This window comes from Homalodisca vitripennis, chromosome 7 (genome assembly GCF_021130785.1).
Source record: "Homalodisca vitripennis isolate AUS2020 chromosome 7, UT_GWSS_2.1, whole genome shotgun sequence".
Lineage (NCBI taxonomy): Eukaryota > Metazoa > Arthropoda > Insecta > Hemiptera > Cicadellidae > Homalodisca > Homalodisca vitripennis.
In genome coordinates, this window is record NC_060213.1 from 95,446,585 (window position 1) to 95,466,092 (window position 19,508).

The 19,508-nt window shown below is 31.8% G+C and overlaps 1 protein-coding gene across 1 annotated transcript; it reads left to right on the forward strand.

Annotated features, from left to right (window-relative positions):
- Positions 1 to 2,574: 2,574 nt before the first annotated feature.
- Positions 2,575 to 10,467, forward strand: LOC124366055 (cytochrome P450 6k1-like). Its single transcript, XM_046822264.1, has 5 exons — positions 2,575 to 2,709; positions 6,145 to 7,116; positions 7,880 to 8,098; positions 8,179 to 8,424; positions 10,048 to 10,467. The coding sequence occupies exons 2-5, from the start codon at positions 6,159 to 6,161 to the stop codon at positions 10,221 to 10,223; spliced, it is 1,599 nt and encodes a 532-aa protein (XP_046678220.1). The 5' UTR covers positions 2,575 to 2,709; positions 6,145 to 6,158; the 3' UTR covers positions 10,224 to 10,467.
- Positions 10,468 to 19,508: the final 9,041 nt, after the last annotated feature.

Below are 19,508 nucleotides of genomic sequence, written 5' to 3' on the forward strand. Positions count from 1 at the left end.
TTAAAACTTAGTTATAGTAGACACAAACCTCCATTTCGGTTTATTATATTACTTGTCTTCTCCAAGATGATATTATCATTTCCAAACGTTATTTTTGGGTCGTCTTAGTTCACGATACAAAAAGCGTGAACATGTTTGAGATTAAATGTTGTTTTTATGTTGTACACCTTAGTATAGTTTCACTATATGAGGGAAGTGTTACAAGTGTTTTTAATGTCATGAGAGACTAGTGAGTAAACCATAACCACGGACATTTAAATGTGATAGTTAAACGTCCCTACACTAAGTCGCTGGCCTCTAAAGAGTAAAATTGGCTCCATATGATTCTGAGTTGACAGTATGTCTCCGTCTGTCAGTCTCCTCTCCCGCACAATCACGTGTACTTGTGTGTCATGTCGGAAGCGATAGTGATGTGAGTCGAGATATTGAATCATGAGTTGTGTTGCTCGCTTGTCTCTTGCTAAAAAAATTGGATATCTTTAGTTTACGTGTAATTTGAAACTTTCTTATTAGTTTAAATACAACTTCTATATATACTTCTACCAAAAGCAAATGTCACCATGTTTAGTAGGGGTATCACTCCCACTTTAACTAATGTAATTAACTGTTCCCTGACAGAAAGTTAGTACTGGCGTACAATCCAAGTTCTTGAAAGTGTCAAGAAGTTTCTAGATCCTAATAGCAGAGCCTGTCTTGTCTTTTGTTGGCGAGACACATTTAACTAAATTGTTCTGAGGCAATTTCAAGTCTACTCTCCAAGTTCGTTTGCGTTTCTAACATTAGTGCTTGCTATCTTGTTATCTTGTGTTGGTTGTGTTATGTCATAGTAAGTTTCCGGTTTACGCTTTGTTTAAAAATTGGTCACAAAGTTAAATTCTTGAAGCATATACTAATTTGGTGATTCTTTTAATATTTTTTTATACACGATTGGTAATAAATACAGGCTTAAGATCCAACACAGAGATGAAAGACGTTGTAAAGAGAGGTCTGATACACTTGAACCAAAATCACCACTACTACATGGGCCTATCATATAATGAAGCTAAAATATGTCTCCACGATTTCCAGACCTGTTCTCTGGTCGGTGGATACAAACGAGATCATTGGAATTATCCGCCTTACAGAACTGCGTTGTACAGCACTTTATGTCCATCTGCCATTGACTTTTTTATCGAATGGGTAACATTTAACTAAAAAGAATTGTTCACAGTAATAGAAAACACACTGTATTACATTGGACCACTAGACAATCAAATACTTTTGTATAACCGTTCTAACCCTAATAGGGCATTATAATTTTTATAAAGCTATCCTTCTCTATAGCATGCCCTGTTTCAGAAAGTATAGTAAAGTAATCATCGTAAGTAAGAAACTTAAATTATTGAAGAATAATTAAATTTCTATCATTTACTTCATAATGACACTTTTAAATGTTTTACTTTGTAATAAAATTGAATGTAAATATTTATCGTATTCGTATTTTATGAATGTAATGAGTATTTCGGCCATTTAATATCACCATATTTAATGAATAATGAAAGTTTCAAGAACTAGTAATTTCCATGACATAGTAATGGCCACACATAGTCAATTGTGACTACAAAAGAGATTTCCTTTATTTTATTTATAACTCCAGAGGTCCTCAGTGTTAGACACTTGTAACAATTGCTCACTAGCCAATCACTCTTGTACTCCATCATGAGCAAGTTGGGAGGTAACAACAAAACGATGAATAGATCAATGCTAGTTACACTTACTGCAGAAAATCAAAGGAGCCCTGAATGTTATTAATATTTAAAGTGAGCCAGTCACTCTTATACCCCATCATAGGAACGTTATGAGTTCATAACAAAACGATGAATAGATCAATGCTATCATTTTGTCCCACGAGCAGGATATTTTGGAGAGGATTTAGAATATCCAGACTAGATTTGTTTGCATAGTTGGCCTTCGCCTGGGGTTCCGTTACTTCGAAGTACCCATTGACCCATTGGCTTCTGATATGGGTCCTACATCCATTTGTAATCGGAAAAAGAATTTTTGATCTCATGTTCCTCTATAAACTCATCAATTGTAAAATACAATGCCCAGAACTTCTGGGTCAGCTCAAGTTTTATTGAAAATATAAATTTCCGTCTTCAACCTTGCTATGGAAGTCTCTATTCCAAGTGACGCTTCCTTTGTGAGGGCTGCTATAACGAGTTGTGAAAAAACAATATAGATTAGTATGCTAACAATAGCCTCTTCGTAGGTTACGTTTTGGTACAATAATGGTAGTTTAAAGTGTTTAACGAGGAATTTTGTATGTGTCGTAAATATTTCCTTATAATATTATCAATACATATTTGCCAAGTGGAGTTGAAACTGAATAGCAATAATATCTACATTATGTAATAGGTTTGACTGGAATAATAACTATGCTGACTTGCCAAAACGATGACTTGACAATTCTGTCAATGATGTTTTGATGAGATTACAAACTGCTTTACTAATTTCCTGCAAAACAAGAGTCCCCCCAGTGATTACACTGAGATAAGTTTTCAAGTGTCAACATGTGAGTGTTGTAGAGAGTCTGATAACAGGCATATCTCAAGGTTAGATTGATAACGACGGATATATGTGTACCATCATAGCCGTGCATTTTACGTGTTGTTCATTGATGAATTAACTTGTGAGTTAATAGTTTTTTTGTGTTCTGATTCCCTTCAGGTAATTTTAATTGAACTATTTGTTAGGTACAATATCTATAAGCTAAAAATTTGCACTGTTTAGGTGTTTACACACAACTGTAAAATGTAAAAAAAAATATATATTATATTTTGGTATTAAACAAATGCATTTACCTGTTTCTAAACTGTTGATTTAGATGTCCCTGCCTATCAGATGCGTATTATTTTTTACTATAACTAATAATTATTTCTAGTTCTGACGGACGGTGGGGCCAAATATCCTAGTTCAGCTCACCTCACGTGTATTTAAACATGTCCGTCCACCGAGAAAGGCAATACTTGATTACTATTGTAAAGCGTACATTTAGATGTTGATTTAAAAAATGTTATAATGTGCTATATGTAGTAAGAGTACATATGCATTAAATAAATAAAATATTTAATGCAGCGTTTTTACAATATTACTAACTAAACCAAGAACGTAGACAGGAAAAAACTTTTGGGGGCAACAGATATTTTACCTTAGTGGACAGAGAGTAAGACCCCATTTTGTTCATTAAAAAAATTGTAACCCGTTTCTTTGTTGATAACTATCATTCAGCGGTACATGTCAGTAATACTGAATTATTTCAATAACAATAATCGTTTATTAAAAAGTAATTGAAAACATTGGACATTTGAGGGGCTACGTCCTTGAACTAAACAGTAGTCATGCCGATAAGAAAATGTAGATCATCTCACGAGACGTAAATATGTAATAAAGAAACAATTGATCTAACCTGTGATGTAGTACGTCTATGCCTTTCATGGAAATCTTAGAGAATATGTTTAAATAAGAAAACGTGCTATACAATGAAAAACATTATGTTCTTATTATACACACAAAGTGATTATTTATATAGTTGAGTCTAATGATATAAAAGTCATTGTTACCAATATTATTATTATTATCTTCATTATACAGACTTGGTTTTCATAGTTACGTTTTTAACTTAGATCTCTCAACCCTGTGGGAGTTCCAAGATGATTTGAAGGAAAACATAATACCATAATTTATTAGTTTATACACTTCATATCGTTGAGAAATGTACCCTGGAAACGAATGTATTGTAAATTTCGTAATTATTCCCTGTACTGGATATTATTAAATTCAAATTGAATAGAGTTAACAATTGAAAATAATAATAAAAAACATTAAATGTCTTAATGTTAGGAATAACAACTAGAACCCCTCAAAGTAGCTATTACATGGTACAAAATAACCGGCAGTACAATCCGTAATTAAGTTAATAAAAAACATCTTGAGAGCCAGTTTATATTTCCAAATTAACTTCTTGAATAATTGCTAGAACCTGTTTAATGCCAGATTTATAAAAGCAGATGTTTTCAATGAAAAAAGAGAGTACCATTGGTATGTAAAACACAAGTTAACGTTTATCTTATTGGATTATCTGTTTATTCAAAGTGGTAAAAACATACTCCAATATTATAGTAAGAAAGTAGACTTATTTTAAATTATAATTGTGTTGATAATAATTTTAGTCCACTTTAATGCAGTTTCATTATAGTACTTTATTACTTACCTATCTAATAAATATCTTCTATTTAAAAACTTATATATGTATGACTTAATGTGTTGTTTAGAGCTAATCTTGGGAAAAACTTTACTACAAATTGCACCTGTTTCAAATTATATGTAATGTATTAGAAAAAATATGTAAACGCTGCCTTAAAACCCAACTCAATGAAAAAGCAATATATGTTTGCACATTAGGTGTATTTTTAACCTTTTGTCTTTGTATATTTTCTTCAATGGAGTGAAATTTTAAATCGATTTTAGCACCAGAAATATCGTAGACAGAATGTGGACGATTTTTGTTATCTAAGTTAGTTTCCGGGTCCTATATACGTATGTATTTTCTGGTCGAGGCAACAACAAAACTGTGGAAATTTAAATTAATTAGACCAGAAGTGAATCGTAATATATTATAAATTGGCAGATAATTATAAATAGTCAACTCAAATATGACACTGGAAGTTTTAGTATTTTTCTTTGTTTGAAGGTTATTTTTGACGATGGAAGGATTGTGAAGGAAACAGGATTTTTCCGGACATTTGCCATCGTTAAGTGAAACAAGAAAACAGTAACACTACGTTTCGAGATCTGCAATCTGATCTCTTCTTCAGGTAAAGAACTAACCTAATACATAATTACAAAACTAGGTTAAAATAAACAAATCTTACTAAAGCGTTGTGGCACGCCTGAGTCAGGAATCACAACCTACATGTTGTATGTCAACTTCACTAACACTAAAGACATGCACTTAATAAAAAAAACTATACAAAACACCAATCATTAAACTAAACTACGGAATACAGGTCACAATATGTCTTCAGTCGTCTACTAACCATTTACGACTGTCGTAAATGGTTAGTAGACGACTGAAGACATATTGTGACCTGTATTCCGTAGTTTAGTTTAATGATTGGTGTTTTGTATAGTTTTTTTATTAAGTGCATGTCTTTAGTGTTAGTGAAGTTGACATACAACATGTAGGTTGTGATTCCTGACTCAGGCGTGCCACAACGCTTTAGTAAGATTTGTTTATTTTAACCTAGTTTGTAATTATGTATTAGGTTAGTTCTTTACCTGAAGAAGAGATCAGATTGCAGATCTCGAAACGTAGTGTTACTGTTTTCTTAGTATTTTTATTGAAGACAAATGAATAAAGTTGGTAGTAGACGCATTCTGACTTAGTATATCACTTGAGAATCAATATTTGTATTTTATATATATGCAACAAGGCATACAAACATGTGCCGTCGTGAAGGAATTTACAGGAAGTGAATTTAAACTGTGATAAAATGTCTCGATAAAGAAAACAAAATATATACCTATTTTCTTTATCGAGATATTTCACCACAGTTTAAAGTCACAGTCAACAAGGCTAACTATTTACAGCACTGGATATATGTTAGTCCGCAGGTAGATTCGAAGAGCCAGTAGTTGACGCTTTTTATAAAAAAGGCCGTGAGCGTAGGCCTTCTAAGTCCTACCATTGTACATGTATTTTATGTATTTACATGGATAAGCCAAAATAAACTATAGCAAACTCACTGGAAGTACCTTAGACTCTAAGAGAATTGAAACGGACAGAAGTTGAAGGCTTTTGACCAAAATAAGATTTTAAGACCTTTAAATTTATATATTTTTGTAATCAGGGCATCAAGGCAGGCAAAGTCAACGGTGATGTGTAAAAAAAGTAATTGATTTCAACCAGAAATGCAGGCCCCTTCAAACATAATCCCCGAAATAAGATGACCTAAACGTTTTATTTACACCTTGTAAAGCCATGTATACTGCTATAATACGTACCAGATATTTATGTAAAATATCATAGGGCTACATCATATTACATCACACATACTTTAACTGAGTTCTGCGATATTAATTTTCTTTGTTGATGGGTTTCAGGTACTGACGTTACTATGGCTGTGGTCACTGACTCTGTGCTGGTGGATGTGCTCTTAGCTATCATTCCAGCTCTGTACTTTCTGTACTGGTACATCACAAACAACGATGACTACTGGGACAAAAGAGGCATTGTAAATTTAAAAAAAGGCTTGTTTTGGGGTATTTTTTTAGGCAAAAAATCACAAGCCGACGGAATTAGGGAGATTTATAATCAATTTTCGGAAGAAAAGTATGTAGGACTGTTTCAATTCAAAAGGCCTGTTCTTATGGTGAGAGATCCAGACTTAATTAACAAGGTTTTGGTGAAAGATTTCACACACTTCCAAGACAGGGGAAACCCTACAAATAAAAAAGATCTCTTTTCTAAAAACCTTGCTGGTTTAAGAGGAAGAATATGGCGAGTATTACGTTACAAGTTGACGCCCACCTTTACAACTGGTAAATTGAGAGGAATGTTCGAACAAATCTCCAAAAGCAGTGAAAATCTTGTTAACAAGATAGAAGAGGTTTCATCTGTAAATGAAGGAGTGAATTCTTCAAACCTTCTGTTTGAATTCACGTTGGATGTGATCGCAAGCTGTGCATTTGGAGTCCAGTTTTCACCAGGTAGTCCTGACTTCAAAAAATTCAAGACGATCGTAGAAAAAATGTTTGCCGGTTCCCCTTTAAAATTCTTGAAATTCACCCTTACGTCAATAACGCCAAAAATAGCCGAATTCTTGAACATAACCATGTCTTCTAGTGAAGAGACAGAATATTTTACGAATATGACCAAGGCCACTATAAAATATCGTAAGGAAAATAATATCCACAGGAACGACTACTTTCAACTGCTGTTATCACTGAAGGAGCAAGATGAGAATGGAAAGTCCAATCCCCCTGCACCGTCTCAAGTTAATGAGGAAGACGCTCTCATTGACCAGATGAGATATACAGAGGAAGACGACAAATCATTGGATACATCTGAGAAATGTAGGTTCTACTTCAGTCATTTTATTCTAGTCCAATGTAATTCATTCTAGTGTAGTAGCAATACAGTACGAGTAGGAATTTAGTATTAAAAAAAGTAGTAAATTTGAAATTATAGAGTTGTAAAAATTAAAAAAAATTACTGCATAAAAAGTATGTGGGTAATTGTTTAAAAATACTATCTTCAAAAGATTGCAGCGTACTTAAATTTCCCCTCTCTTGATAATGTTGTATTTTATACACGAATAGGCAGTTAAACATATAGCAATGGTAATTAAGTACCGTTTGTTACGAAAAAAATAAATGTATCTGAAGTGACTAAAAAAAAGGTTATAATATTTAAAGACATTTCGTTAACTATAGCAGCAAATGAGCCATTAACTGTTGAACTATGGTTCATTTTATAAATTGCGTTTAAATTGGCTTAAAAATTTCCAACTGTATTACCTAATAATTTATTCTATATTAAATAAGTCTATATTTATCACAATGACTCAAGAATAAACGTGGGTATATATCTTTAGTCTACTTCTTCCGTGACTTGTGAACCATAGTAGGATACAAGTTATTGATATATTAACACTCTAATGATAGAGTTGCTGATGTTCTGTGTGCTTCAAAACATTGTAATATCCAAAAAGGTCCATGCAGAATGTACCATGTGATCATTTATACAGCAATAAACCGATTCTACCTTTAAAATTTTTATCTCAACTTGAAAGTGTTAAATTTTTGTGACAGAACTTTAATAGAGCATTTCCAAAAGTGTTCACAGATGAATCAATCACTTCAAACACCGTCATCTTCTTGACTGGTGGTTCGGAATCAGTGGCTCGCACAATCGGCTTTGTTCTGTTTGAGCTATCAAGACATCCTGAAATTCAACAAAAAGTTCAGCAGGAGGTGGATTCTGTGTTGTCCAAACACGGTGAATGCTCCTTTGAGGCTCTTAAGGCCATGACATATCTGGATCAGGTTATTCAAGGTAACTAATCGTCTTGCATGCAGTCACAATTAGCCATAGATACAAATTTTACCTCAACTGATGAGAATTATTTTCAACAGAGTCACAGAGGATGTACCCCATCCTACCCATTCTGACAAGAGAGTGTGTCCGCTCGTACAAGGTACCTGACTCGGACCTCATCATAGAGAAGGGAACGATCATTTTCATTCCCGTTGATGCCCTTCACAAAGACCCCCAGCATTACCCTCACCCTTCAACGTTCAACCCAGAAAGATTCGAGGGCAACAATTTCAAACCCAGTTCAACTTTCTTACCCTTTGGCGATGGACCGAGAATTTGTATTGGTAAGTCATATTTTAAAGCTACTCTGATTTGATTCCATCTATATACTCTAGATTGCAATAATGGAAATGGAGGTTAATACACTTAGAGAATCGAATGCATGCAGTCCTCAAGTTGGTGATAGTAAAACTAGATACTCTAGCCTTGTTACAAAGTTGATTGTCAAATTGATGATACATTCAGTACGTTTGCGAAATCTCTTTTTGTCTTACTCAGTAAACAGTAGTACAAATTATTCGTTATAGCTATGAGGTTTAGATTTATGAAGTTAAATATTTTGTGATCTGAATCATGTCTCAGTGGTCTGCAGAAGTCTGATAAACTCGTCTGTTCTTCAACTAACTATTCTTATTCCAAAGGTGAACATGGATCAACATCACTATAGTATCAATAACACTTATTTTCTTTTGCGACCATGTTTAGAGTACTGGAATAGTTCCGACCAGATCGTTCCGGGCTCGAGACTCGTTCCACGAGAGTTCCAGTTTCAGACGTACCGTTTCGATAAGTTATTCCTGGCTGATTTCGTTCTTCAACGATATATTTGTTAATTTCCAAAACGTGTTTAATAGTTATGTTTAAAATACAATATATTAAACTACATACATGATGTTTAATGACAATTTAAACAAAATGTATACCTGTTCAACTGGTCTTCGTTTATTGTAGATATCTATCTTGATACACAGCACTATACAGCAATCAAAATTGTAAATCCTCTAATAAAATGAGTGACATTAGCGTCAATCAGTGTAAACCACACAATTTAAGATTTTACATCACAAACAATTACGATAAGTAATATTACTGAAACTTTCTTCACATATGATTCAAAAACAAAAGATACAAATAATTTAAGATTTGGAGAGTGTACTAAGGGGACATGGTACACCCTATACCGACAATGCTAATTTTGCTAATTTTATGCCCATTTTTTTCAGAAGCCATTGGAGATAGACCTATGAAATTTTTACAGTTTGTACTACCTCTTTTGATTTACAAACAGACCTATTTTCAAATAAATAACTCAACTTTTAACCTCTCAAAAAAGTTTTTTTTTAAGTACCATTTTATAGATTTATTTTTTAACATGTTTAATTAATTTTTAAAATAGTAAAATAAAGTGTTAAGTTTAAGAATGTCTATTACTTTTAATAGAAATATTTGAAGGATAAAACATTGCTAATCTCAAATGAAACACCTCTATAATTCCTATAAATAATCAAGTTGCAACGGGTTGCAACTTGGAATATTGCCATTACATATAAACTATATCGGAACTGGAAAATGTATGAACTTCCAGCTGCAACTGGCTCGGCACTTCGTGAAGCGTTTAGTAAACCGTGTAGACGGACCATGAAGTTCCAAAGAAATGAAATGTTTCAAGTCCATTCCGGTTCCCGAACGTTCCGATGGAACTAGTTCTAGTTCTATTGGCATATCTCTAATAAGGTTTCTCAGTGATGTATATGGAGACTTTTGTGAAAGATCATCTATTATTTTAAAGTTCCTAAGCAATAATATACAATAATTGTTCCTCAGCTGACAATGCGTGTAGTACAAGTTATGAAGGTTAATATCCCCACCAGATTAAGACATTCAAAAATATTAATTCTCTGTTACAGCCATGAGGTTTGCAGTGATGGAGGTGAAGGCTTGTGTGGCCAGGATCATGTCTCAGTACTCAGTGAACAACAAAACTCAACTACCTCTCCAGTTTGACGTTCGTTCAATTACACCAGTAGTAAAAGGTGGACTGTTTCTTTCCTTTGAAAAGAGATCACCTAAACTAGTGTTGTAATAATTAACTAATAGGTTGTAGCATAATTTTACCTTAATTTGTTATAAACAACATTTTATACTTGGATCATCACTCTTCGGACTGTAAATATGATTTTGTTACTCATAAATTGTATTAAATTGTTGTATTTTGTATTATTACGTGTCATATATTAAATTTGTTTTCCTTACCTAAGGGTTTTTCAAGCTATGAATATTATTTTGTACAATTAAATTGCAAAAAGATATAAAATTTACAATATTTAGTTGTTTACTATTATTTCCCTCAATGATAGCCTACATGACTGTTTATATACTGGACTTAATCTCTTCACTACAGGTCGATGACAAAGAAACCATTAAAAGATAAAGAAACCTGACACTCACAAACATTACATAAAGATAAAGAATTCTATTACTGATAAGTAGTGTTCTGATTTTGATTTGATTTTGAAGTATCACAACACTATGCCCCATATATTGCAGGAATACTTTTCCGACATTTGAAATATCGCAATACCTTACTTGCACTGCGATAGTATTTCAGAGCTACTTTCGTGTTTTTCAAAGCACTGGCTTATTATGATGAAATTTTTGGTTCTTGTTTAAACAAATTTGATGTTGATAAAGTTATGTGTAAAACTATTGCGTAATTGGGGAATTGCAACGTTTTCAAAAACCTAATTACACTGTGACGTGTGACTTGAAGCTAGGGAAGCATTATGGTCACGTGACCCCAAAACCCTGAATAGGTGCAGATGAACCATTTCTACTGAAACTAGTTTCCGAGGAATTAGCTTATACTTTTGCCTACAAAATGTGTACATTGTAAAAAGTTGTATATGACTGAGCTTTACTCTAATAAACTAAAGTACAATTACGACCAAGTAGGTTACTATGAGGATATAACTGCGTACATCTGCTTATATGAGGCCTGTTGCCGCGCATGCGCAATAACAAAAAGGTGTCCGATGGTATAGTTATTATAAATAAAATAAAGTACATTTTACCATACAGTCATATAGTGTACAATAAATGAGGAGTTTTAAATGATCGCCTAAATATTAAATGAAAAACAGAACAATAAATTTGCCTTACATTGATGCTCTTCCGTCGTAGCTAATTTAGGAATAAATCCCGAAATGTTTAACCTAAAAAATAATTGATATTATGGTAGTTTGAACCAATAAAACGACAGAGTTTTAGTTTTTTTTTAAATATTGTATAAAAATATCTTGTTTAGTTTAAATCCGAATATATTGATATTGTTTACAGGGCCTACATTAATTTTTTAAACATTAAAAACTTGTAGTATTCATCTCAAACAAACATCTGAAAATTTTACTGAAAAAGGTATTAATAAGTGCTTTTGAATGTACTTCATCAGTAAAAGTGAATTATACACCTTAAATTATAATATTGAACAAATTGAAGTTTAAAATTATGTACTATATTTCATATGAATAAAAATTACTATTATTTCAATAAATATATATCTTGTATTCAACATTTTAAAACTGTTCTAAAACTTTATTAAATTTTTTTCTGAAATGTCATTAAAAACTTTTACAGCATAAATTTCAGAGATTGAACTTCAGTCAGGTTACCAATTATCATAATTATATAACTCACGTGTTAACATATAAAATACTGAAGGCAATGTGTATTTATGGGCTATATTAAACTGAAGCTTTATCATTATTTATATGGTCTATGATCTCATACAACTAAAGATCCAATAATCAGTATTAATGAGTATTAGAAACCATTAGATCAATTTGGTGGGCTGTAAAAAAGAGCGAAATGTAATTCTTATGTTGAAAAACGCCTTTCATGTTATTTAAAAATGAAAAGAGTCAACAAAATCTTACTATAAGCGGATGTACAAAATCGCTTACCTCTCATTCTAGGAAGGAAGTATTTTAATAAAGTACGGAGCCGCGGCGTGATGCCCTGAGTCTGAAGTTGTCCAATAACAGTTAGCCAACTTGGCCAATTATGTGCGAAGCTTTGATAGCGCGTTAAAACGGAGCGGGGGTTTTGAATCTAATTATAATGAAACTTAATTAATTACAACAATATTTATCAAAATTGTCATTAAAAGCGCTGCTATAAGTCTTATTTTTGTTTAATGTTAATTAAATAATATAATGTTTTTGTAGTATTTGTATTATTGCCTTGCTTTATCCTTACTCAGTGGCTAAATGATTTTATCTATATCGATGATGCTGACTTTTTATTTGGTCTATGCACTAAACTTGACAGGCGATATCAGAATCATTAAAGTGAGAGATACGTCCGTTTTTCTTATTTAAAGATATAATAGTCCAATTTTTTTGTTAGGGAACAACTTATGCTTTAAATCACATGAAAAATCTAAAAAAAGGTAAATCTATATAGTGCAGAAACACTAGATCTCCAAATCTTTCTCGCCATAACAAAGATGATCCCACAGACGAATCGAATACAGATGTTAGAATTTCAAACACGTCTCTTCCTAAAACCAACTTATTCCAAACTTTATTGTATCCATTCTCTTGCTTTACAATACTGTTGTTAAATTCTTACATTTTTTTGTTTACTTCAGTTACCATTCTACTATAACACATTTCAAAAGGTATACATAATCTTGAAATTAAAATGTCATTGAAAACTTCTTACTTGTCTTGAATTTGAATCAATATAAGAAGAATCTACTAGAACAAAATATAAAATAATATTTTTTTTCTATAAAATTCTTAATAAAATCATAAAAAATTTATCAGTAATCAATATGTTTATGATTTTAAGGGTTGACAATCCTTGTAAGTCATCTCTGGATTAGCCATTTTTTACAGATGGTGTGTTCACAATGTTTAGTAAACAGCAAACAGCATAAACAATTCCCTTAACTTTAAAACTTACAGAATGCGTTATTCTAGAAAAGAACGAGTCTCATAACATAGTAAAATATCAAACAAATATACAAACCCATCTGCGAAAAAAGTACTTTTATTTACAATTTTAAAGTAGTGAATTTGCTTGTTTGACTTAAGTCAATATCAATACAGTAGAAGGGAATTGTGCGTCGTGTAGAACCACTTGTTCTGTGTAAATCCCGCAGAGCATCCGGATACATATGTGGCTGTTTCAAACTCTTCTCTTCCTGACAACCATCTTATGAGCGAATTTATTGTATCCGCTTCCTTGTGTTCTACTACTGTTTTATGGCTTAACAAGGGAGTATTTACTTACAATTCCATCCTTATATACATTTTTATTACCTTATAATACCTAGATCAAAATAATATCCATATAGCTGAATTACAAAATAAAACCTTAGCATGACATTCATTTAGAATTCTGTTGTATATTCTTAAAAGCTATGCTGTATCTAAAAGTATCCATTTATTTTTGAACTTCATCAATTTTGAATTTTCATTATAAGACTATACATCATATATATTTAAACAAATACATTTAATTGTAGGTACATTATTCTATAATGATAGACTACTTATCGTAACTATAAAAGTTAGATAAACCACTGCAAAAAACACCTTTGGTATTTTATATACTTACTTAGAAATAAAGTAGAAATAAGTTGCTATAGTTCTGTTACCAAACTAATATGAGATTATCTTCTTGCTTATACAAAAATGAATATTGAAATTTCTTATTGTTTATTTATAAGATATACTCTGAAAGAAAATGAATATTTTTATCATATGTATTCAGTTTTATGAAATTATTATACGGTTTACACAATAAAAATGAATAAAAACTATATATAAAAAATGATATGACTGTAATTATTTATTTATATTTCTACTTTATATCACGTCTTATTAGTAATTTAAAATATGAAATTTAAAAATTTAAGAATATTTAAATCCATCGTTCAGTGATATATTTGTAAATTACAAATTTCAGATGTTATCAAAATGGTAATTATAATTTTAGCAATAGAAATAAAATGTCCAAGTTTGTGTCATAGCTGTTTTTAAAGTTGAGATAAGCTAAGTATATTAATTAAAAAATATCAACATTAATATCTTTACAGTTTTATTGAATGCATTCAATAAGTAACGTCTATTTTATATTATTGAAACATTTTAAATTTTTTACATAACAGAGTTTATACAAGTAAATCGTTCATTTAAGTATTTTTATTTGAAAACGATAAATCTTTATTTCATATAATATATGTAGATTGTATATATCCTATAGAATGTATGTACATATTTGAATATTTGGAAAAAAATCTGTTTTAATAAATAATTATATCAGACTATGTATAAATTCTGTACCCATTTTGGTTGATTTTTTTATCTACGTCAATAATCCTTTAGATTGAACTTGCGTCTTATTAATAAAATTTCAAAATAAAATTACAAGCTATTACAAAATATCTTATTTTTAGAGTTTACTCGTAAGCAATTTGGAGTTTTCATAAAGTATGTGTGTTGTGGTAGAATAGGTAAAAACGAAATTGTTTTTAAAATACGAAGTTTCTAAAACTCCATTATCTGGAAATTGAATAGAAGGACGGAGTAGTAAGAGTACACAAACCTCCCTTTGTTGGGGTGAATGTTACATCGTTGCATGAATGTACCGCTTAAACAGCTTTCAAAGCCTTTAAGTGGATGTTAGCACCGGCAGTCAACCTTAACGGGGTTAAAGACACAATAAAGTACATTGAAGTAAACTCACCCCTTGTTAAAGTTCAAGAAGGTTTCTCATTACAGTTGCAAGGTTAACGCACTAAGCTACGGAGTTCAAACACAATTAAGGGTCAGACAGTTAATTTAATTTTTCAATTATAATATAATATACATAATACTGAATAAGCTTAAGCTAAACAATTATAATATACAAGATAAAAAAGGTGTATTCAAGTTTCTTAACAGTTCTAAATTTAACGATATTGAACACGAGTTATTTATCTTTTAGGTAAAAATAAACACAGAATTTTACAAGAAAGAGTTTGTTCCTGGTGTATTTACACTATCACAACAAAATTATTAGCGATGGTAAACGACTCTCTAGGTTTTTTTTCAGTAAATTTAAGAGTATAAACATAAAAAATGAACTAAGACTTATGCCTGTGTAACTTGAGACAGGTTTTAAATCCTACTAGTACAATTGATGATTGTTCTCGGGAAAAATGTGTTTTACTGGATTTTGATTTAAATTAGTATAATTGAACAATCTCAAGGGCTGTTTTCTGGGAACTGTTTTATTTTTGTTATACATAACGGACTTAGAAAGTCAATTAAGGTGTCGTCTGATCCACTCTTATGCTGACGATTCATAGTTAATTTTGTCGTACTCGTCCTCAGAGTCGACAAAATCTATATGACACATAATATTGAACTTGAATAATGTAAAGAAATGGCTGGCATAAAGATTATGCGCTTCAACTAAATAGTATTAAAATGTTGCGTTTTTTCATATTAATGGTTCATCCTGGACTGGTCAGTTCTGAGGAAATACAATGTTTATATTAACATATTCGTTCAATGTTATTTTCCAAACATTTATTATGCTTATGACCTTTGCTTGCAACTGGACTGAAGAAAACAAGCCTATCGTAACTAGAATGCAGTACAGAAAGCTTCATTTGTTTATAATCTTAGTGATTTCGATCATATTGGCATTTGCAGTAAAGACGCTGTGGTTCTGTTTATTATGGAACATTTTGACGAGCGAACTCTCCAAAATTCTGCTGAATTCTCAGAAAATTCTTGTGACATTTATATCTGAAGAAAAGGTAACTTCTATGCGTAAGGTGAATGGCGTAATACACTTGCCAAGGAGCATCTTAAAAATTGGGGAAAATGAGTTTTTAATTCTTTGAGCCACAAAAGTACAACATTTTTCCTCCTGCTGTAAAAAAAACACTCTGCGTTTAAGAAAAGGATAAAACGAATGTTTCTAAATATTTATTTATTTTAGTGTATTGAAATTATTTTGTATTATTTTTAATAGTAGCTGTATTGACAACTGAGTATTTACTTTGAAAAACGCTTGATTATTGTAGTTATTTTTAATACTAACTTATGTTGATATTTTAAACTTTCTTGAATTAATCATTTAATGTTGCCTAAATTTATTTTCTTTGGAAGGACATAACAATAAAGTAAATTAAAGCGGACAGTAACCGGGTGGGATAAGGTAATATCAATTTGATTTGATACTGACCGCCATTTAGATACATTTAATATATGACTTTTATTTTAATCTGTACATTTAAAGTCCTACGTTTATAATTATTTAAACTTTTAAATTATTAGTTTCTCTCCCGCGATTCGGATTTTGAGCTCATTTTTATTATTTAAAGTGGAAAGATCGGCGTTCCATCAAGTACTACTGGTTAGTTTGTTCTAGAGATAAAGTGTGGGAAGACAAAAAAAAACAGTAATAAAACTTTCCAGCTCCTCAATCAATAAACCTATTGATATTAGGATTATTGAAAAAACACTACAAACGTCTTACGTTTGACAATATATAAATTTTTATAGCCAAACCAGATTTGTAGGAAATGATAAAACAAAATTGTAATTATTTACAAGATAATGTATACAGAATAACACAATTACAATAAAATTACATAGTTTTTCTTGCAATTAGAAATACTGTACAGTTACAGTATTACAGTAATTATACGTGTAATTACATCTGCCACCCATTTTACAATCTTTTACATTTACATAGTTCATCACTGAGGTTTTATTATCATGGGCGTTTATATAGACTATAGAATATTTCAATATAAGCTCTAATCTCTGAAGAGAGCGATAATATAAATTAAGGTGAAACTGAAAGTTCGAGATGAGCAACACGAACCCATTTCAGGTTATTAATTCAAAACTCGTTGCTTATTAATTAACTGTTGAATATAAAATAATAGCAAGTTACTTAATTTTCACGCAAGAAGGCAATGTCTCTTAGTCTAAGAGCTAGTGGTCGGCTACCTGTATGTATTTGACGAGACCTGGGTTTTTGTACAGTGAGGCCCCTGTACCCCCTGTACATGAGTTGGGGAGTCACTAAGCTCCAGGTGGCCGACTTGGCGGGCGCTCAGGTAAGACAGGTATCAATTTTTGGGCAATTTCGTAAGTATTTGATGACGTCTGCCGTTTTGTAATTTGAAAATATATTATTATTATTATCGGAAAATAACAATGGCAGACCATTATCGCGCGGATTTCATTGCGCAGACAATTTTGAAAGTGCTCAAAAAAATAAAATTTTGAAAGTAATTGACGAGATCTGCAATTGATATATTTTATTTATTAGGGTCTTAAAAACTTATATTGATCATGGCAGACATCTATATAGCGGACATACTGTAGTAGAAAAGAAAATCTTAGCTACTCCCTGATTAAAAATATTGATTAAAAAAAATTGGGTAAAGATCATCAATTGTTGAAATACCAGTTGGGGGCAACAACTTTTTTTTGTTGGATGTCAAAATTTGAATTTTGTCGCCACATTTCTTGCTAAGTTTTTCTTCCAAATAAGATGCGTTAAATATTGATGCTGGGTCTGAGCTTTCACTTAATTCTTTAAATATTTCAAGATACTCTTTCTGCAAATAACTCAGAAAATAACAACGTCCTCGTTTTATCACATTATCTTCAACTAAATGACATATTTCTTTATAAACAGTTTCATGTACTTCTCGGGAGATGTGCCATGCAGTACGAACACGACTTTTCACGAGTGATCTTTATTGATACCTAAAATTTTGCCGACAAATTTCATGGTAATGTAATTCAGATGCAAGAACACTTTCTATTTTTGTTTAAGTTTCTTGGTAAATTGTAGTATCTGGCTTAAAGTTTAATAGGATACTCTTTTTAAATTGATCCTTCTCTGAAGTCCGTAATGGGTCAATTTTATATATCGAAATTGTTTCTTTTTTTGTTACAAAAAAAACACAGATTTGAGTTTGCAGAAGCTACAGTATCGGAAGTTACAGTATCGGAAGCTACAGTATTCGAAAATTGAACATTCGATGATTTTGTTGAATCTGAAGATGATCCCTCCTCCAACGAAAGTTCAGCTTCAGCGTCGATTTCTTTTTCTGCTTCTTTTGTTTCAAGAATGTTTGCATTGTTTTCAAGGGAATCATGTACACGTGTATCCTCAATTATTGAACTATCAGCTGATGTAGATGGCTGTTCAATTGCAGACAAAGACTTTTTAGACTGTGATAGAACCTTTTTTTTTCAACATCTGTCGTTAAATACTGCCTTTTTAATTCTGTAAATATCTTATAACAACTACTATGATATGCTGAATCATAAGTTTCGTCCGGTAAAATAATTTCTTTATATTTTAATATGTGGAATTTTCTTAACCTCAAAATCCTTTTACATTTTGATATAGTATCTGATAATGAAATCCGCGCGATAATGGTCTGCCATTGTTATTTTCCGATAATAATAATAATATATTTTCAAATTACAAAACGGCAGACGTCATCAAATAGTTACGAAATTTCCCAAAAATTGATACCTGTCTTACCTGAGCGCCCGCCAAGTCGGCCACCTAGAGCTTAGTGACTCCCCATCTCATGTACAGGGGGTACAGGGGCCTCACTGTACAAAAACCCAGGTCTCGTCAAATACATACAGGTAGCCGACCACTAGCTCTTAGACTATCTCCTTTTGCTGAAACTTTAAATTGGTCGGTCTTTCCAGTTAAATGATGTAGAAGTGACAAAATCCATTCGCTTTTAGTTTCTTCATTACATAGTAACTCTTGACTTGATTGCATAAATGAATTTTATTTTGGTATGGATTCCATTGCTCTGCAAAAAATGAAATTCAATGCAATACAATGCTAACTGCGAAACTATCACTGCTGGGGTTCGAAAATGTTCAATTCTGTCTGTCTGTATATCTGGCAAAGATCTGAAAAACGAAGTGTCTACAGACTTGAAACTTTGAAGTAAGCTTCATTTTCTATGAGGAGCATTGAGTTCGATGATGATGCATCTCACTCCATTGGATTTCACCGAGCATTAGAGAATATTTTTACATTGGTCATATGGTAAGCATGATGGAAAGGGCAGTGTAGAACTGTTTAATACCTTGTTTAATACGCTATTTTTTTTGTATTCAATTATGTGGGACAATGTAGCCTATCATTAACATTTCGTATTAATTCTATTTATAAAGAGCTTCTCGTGGATTAAAGAACGTATGTAAGCAAGGTTCATAAGTTTTGACGTTCTATATATGGGAAGGAATCTCCAAATCCATATCAAATACTTTTGTTCTCCGCAAGATAGGTTACGGAATTTTGTGGCTCCAAG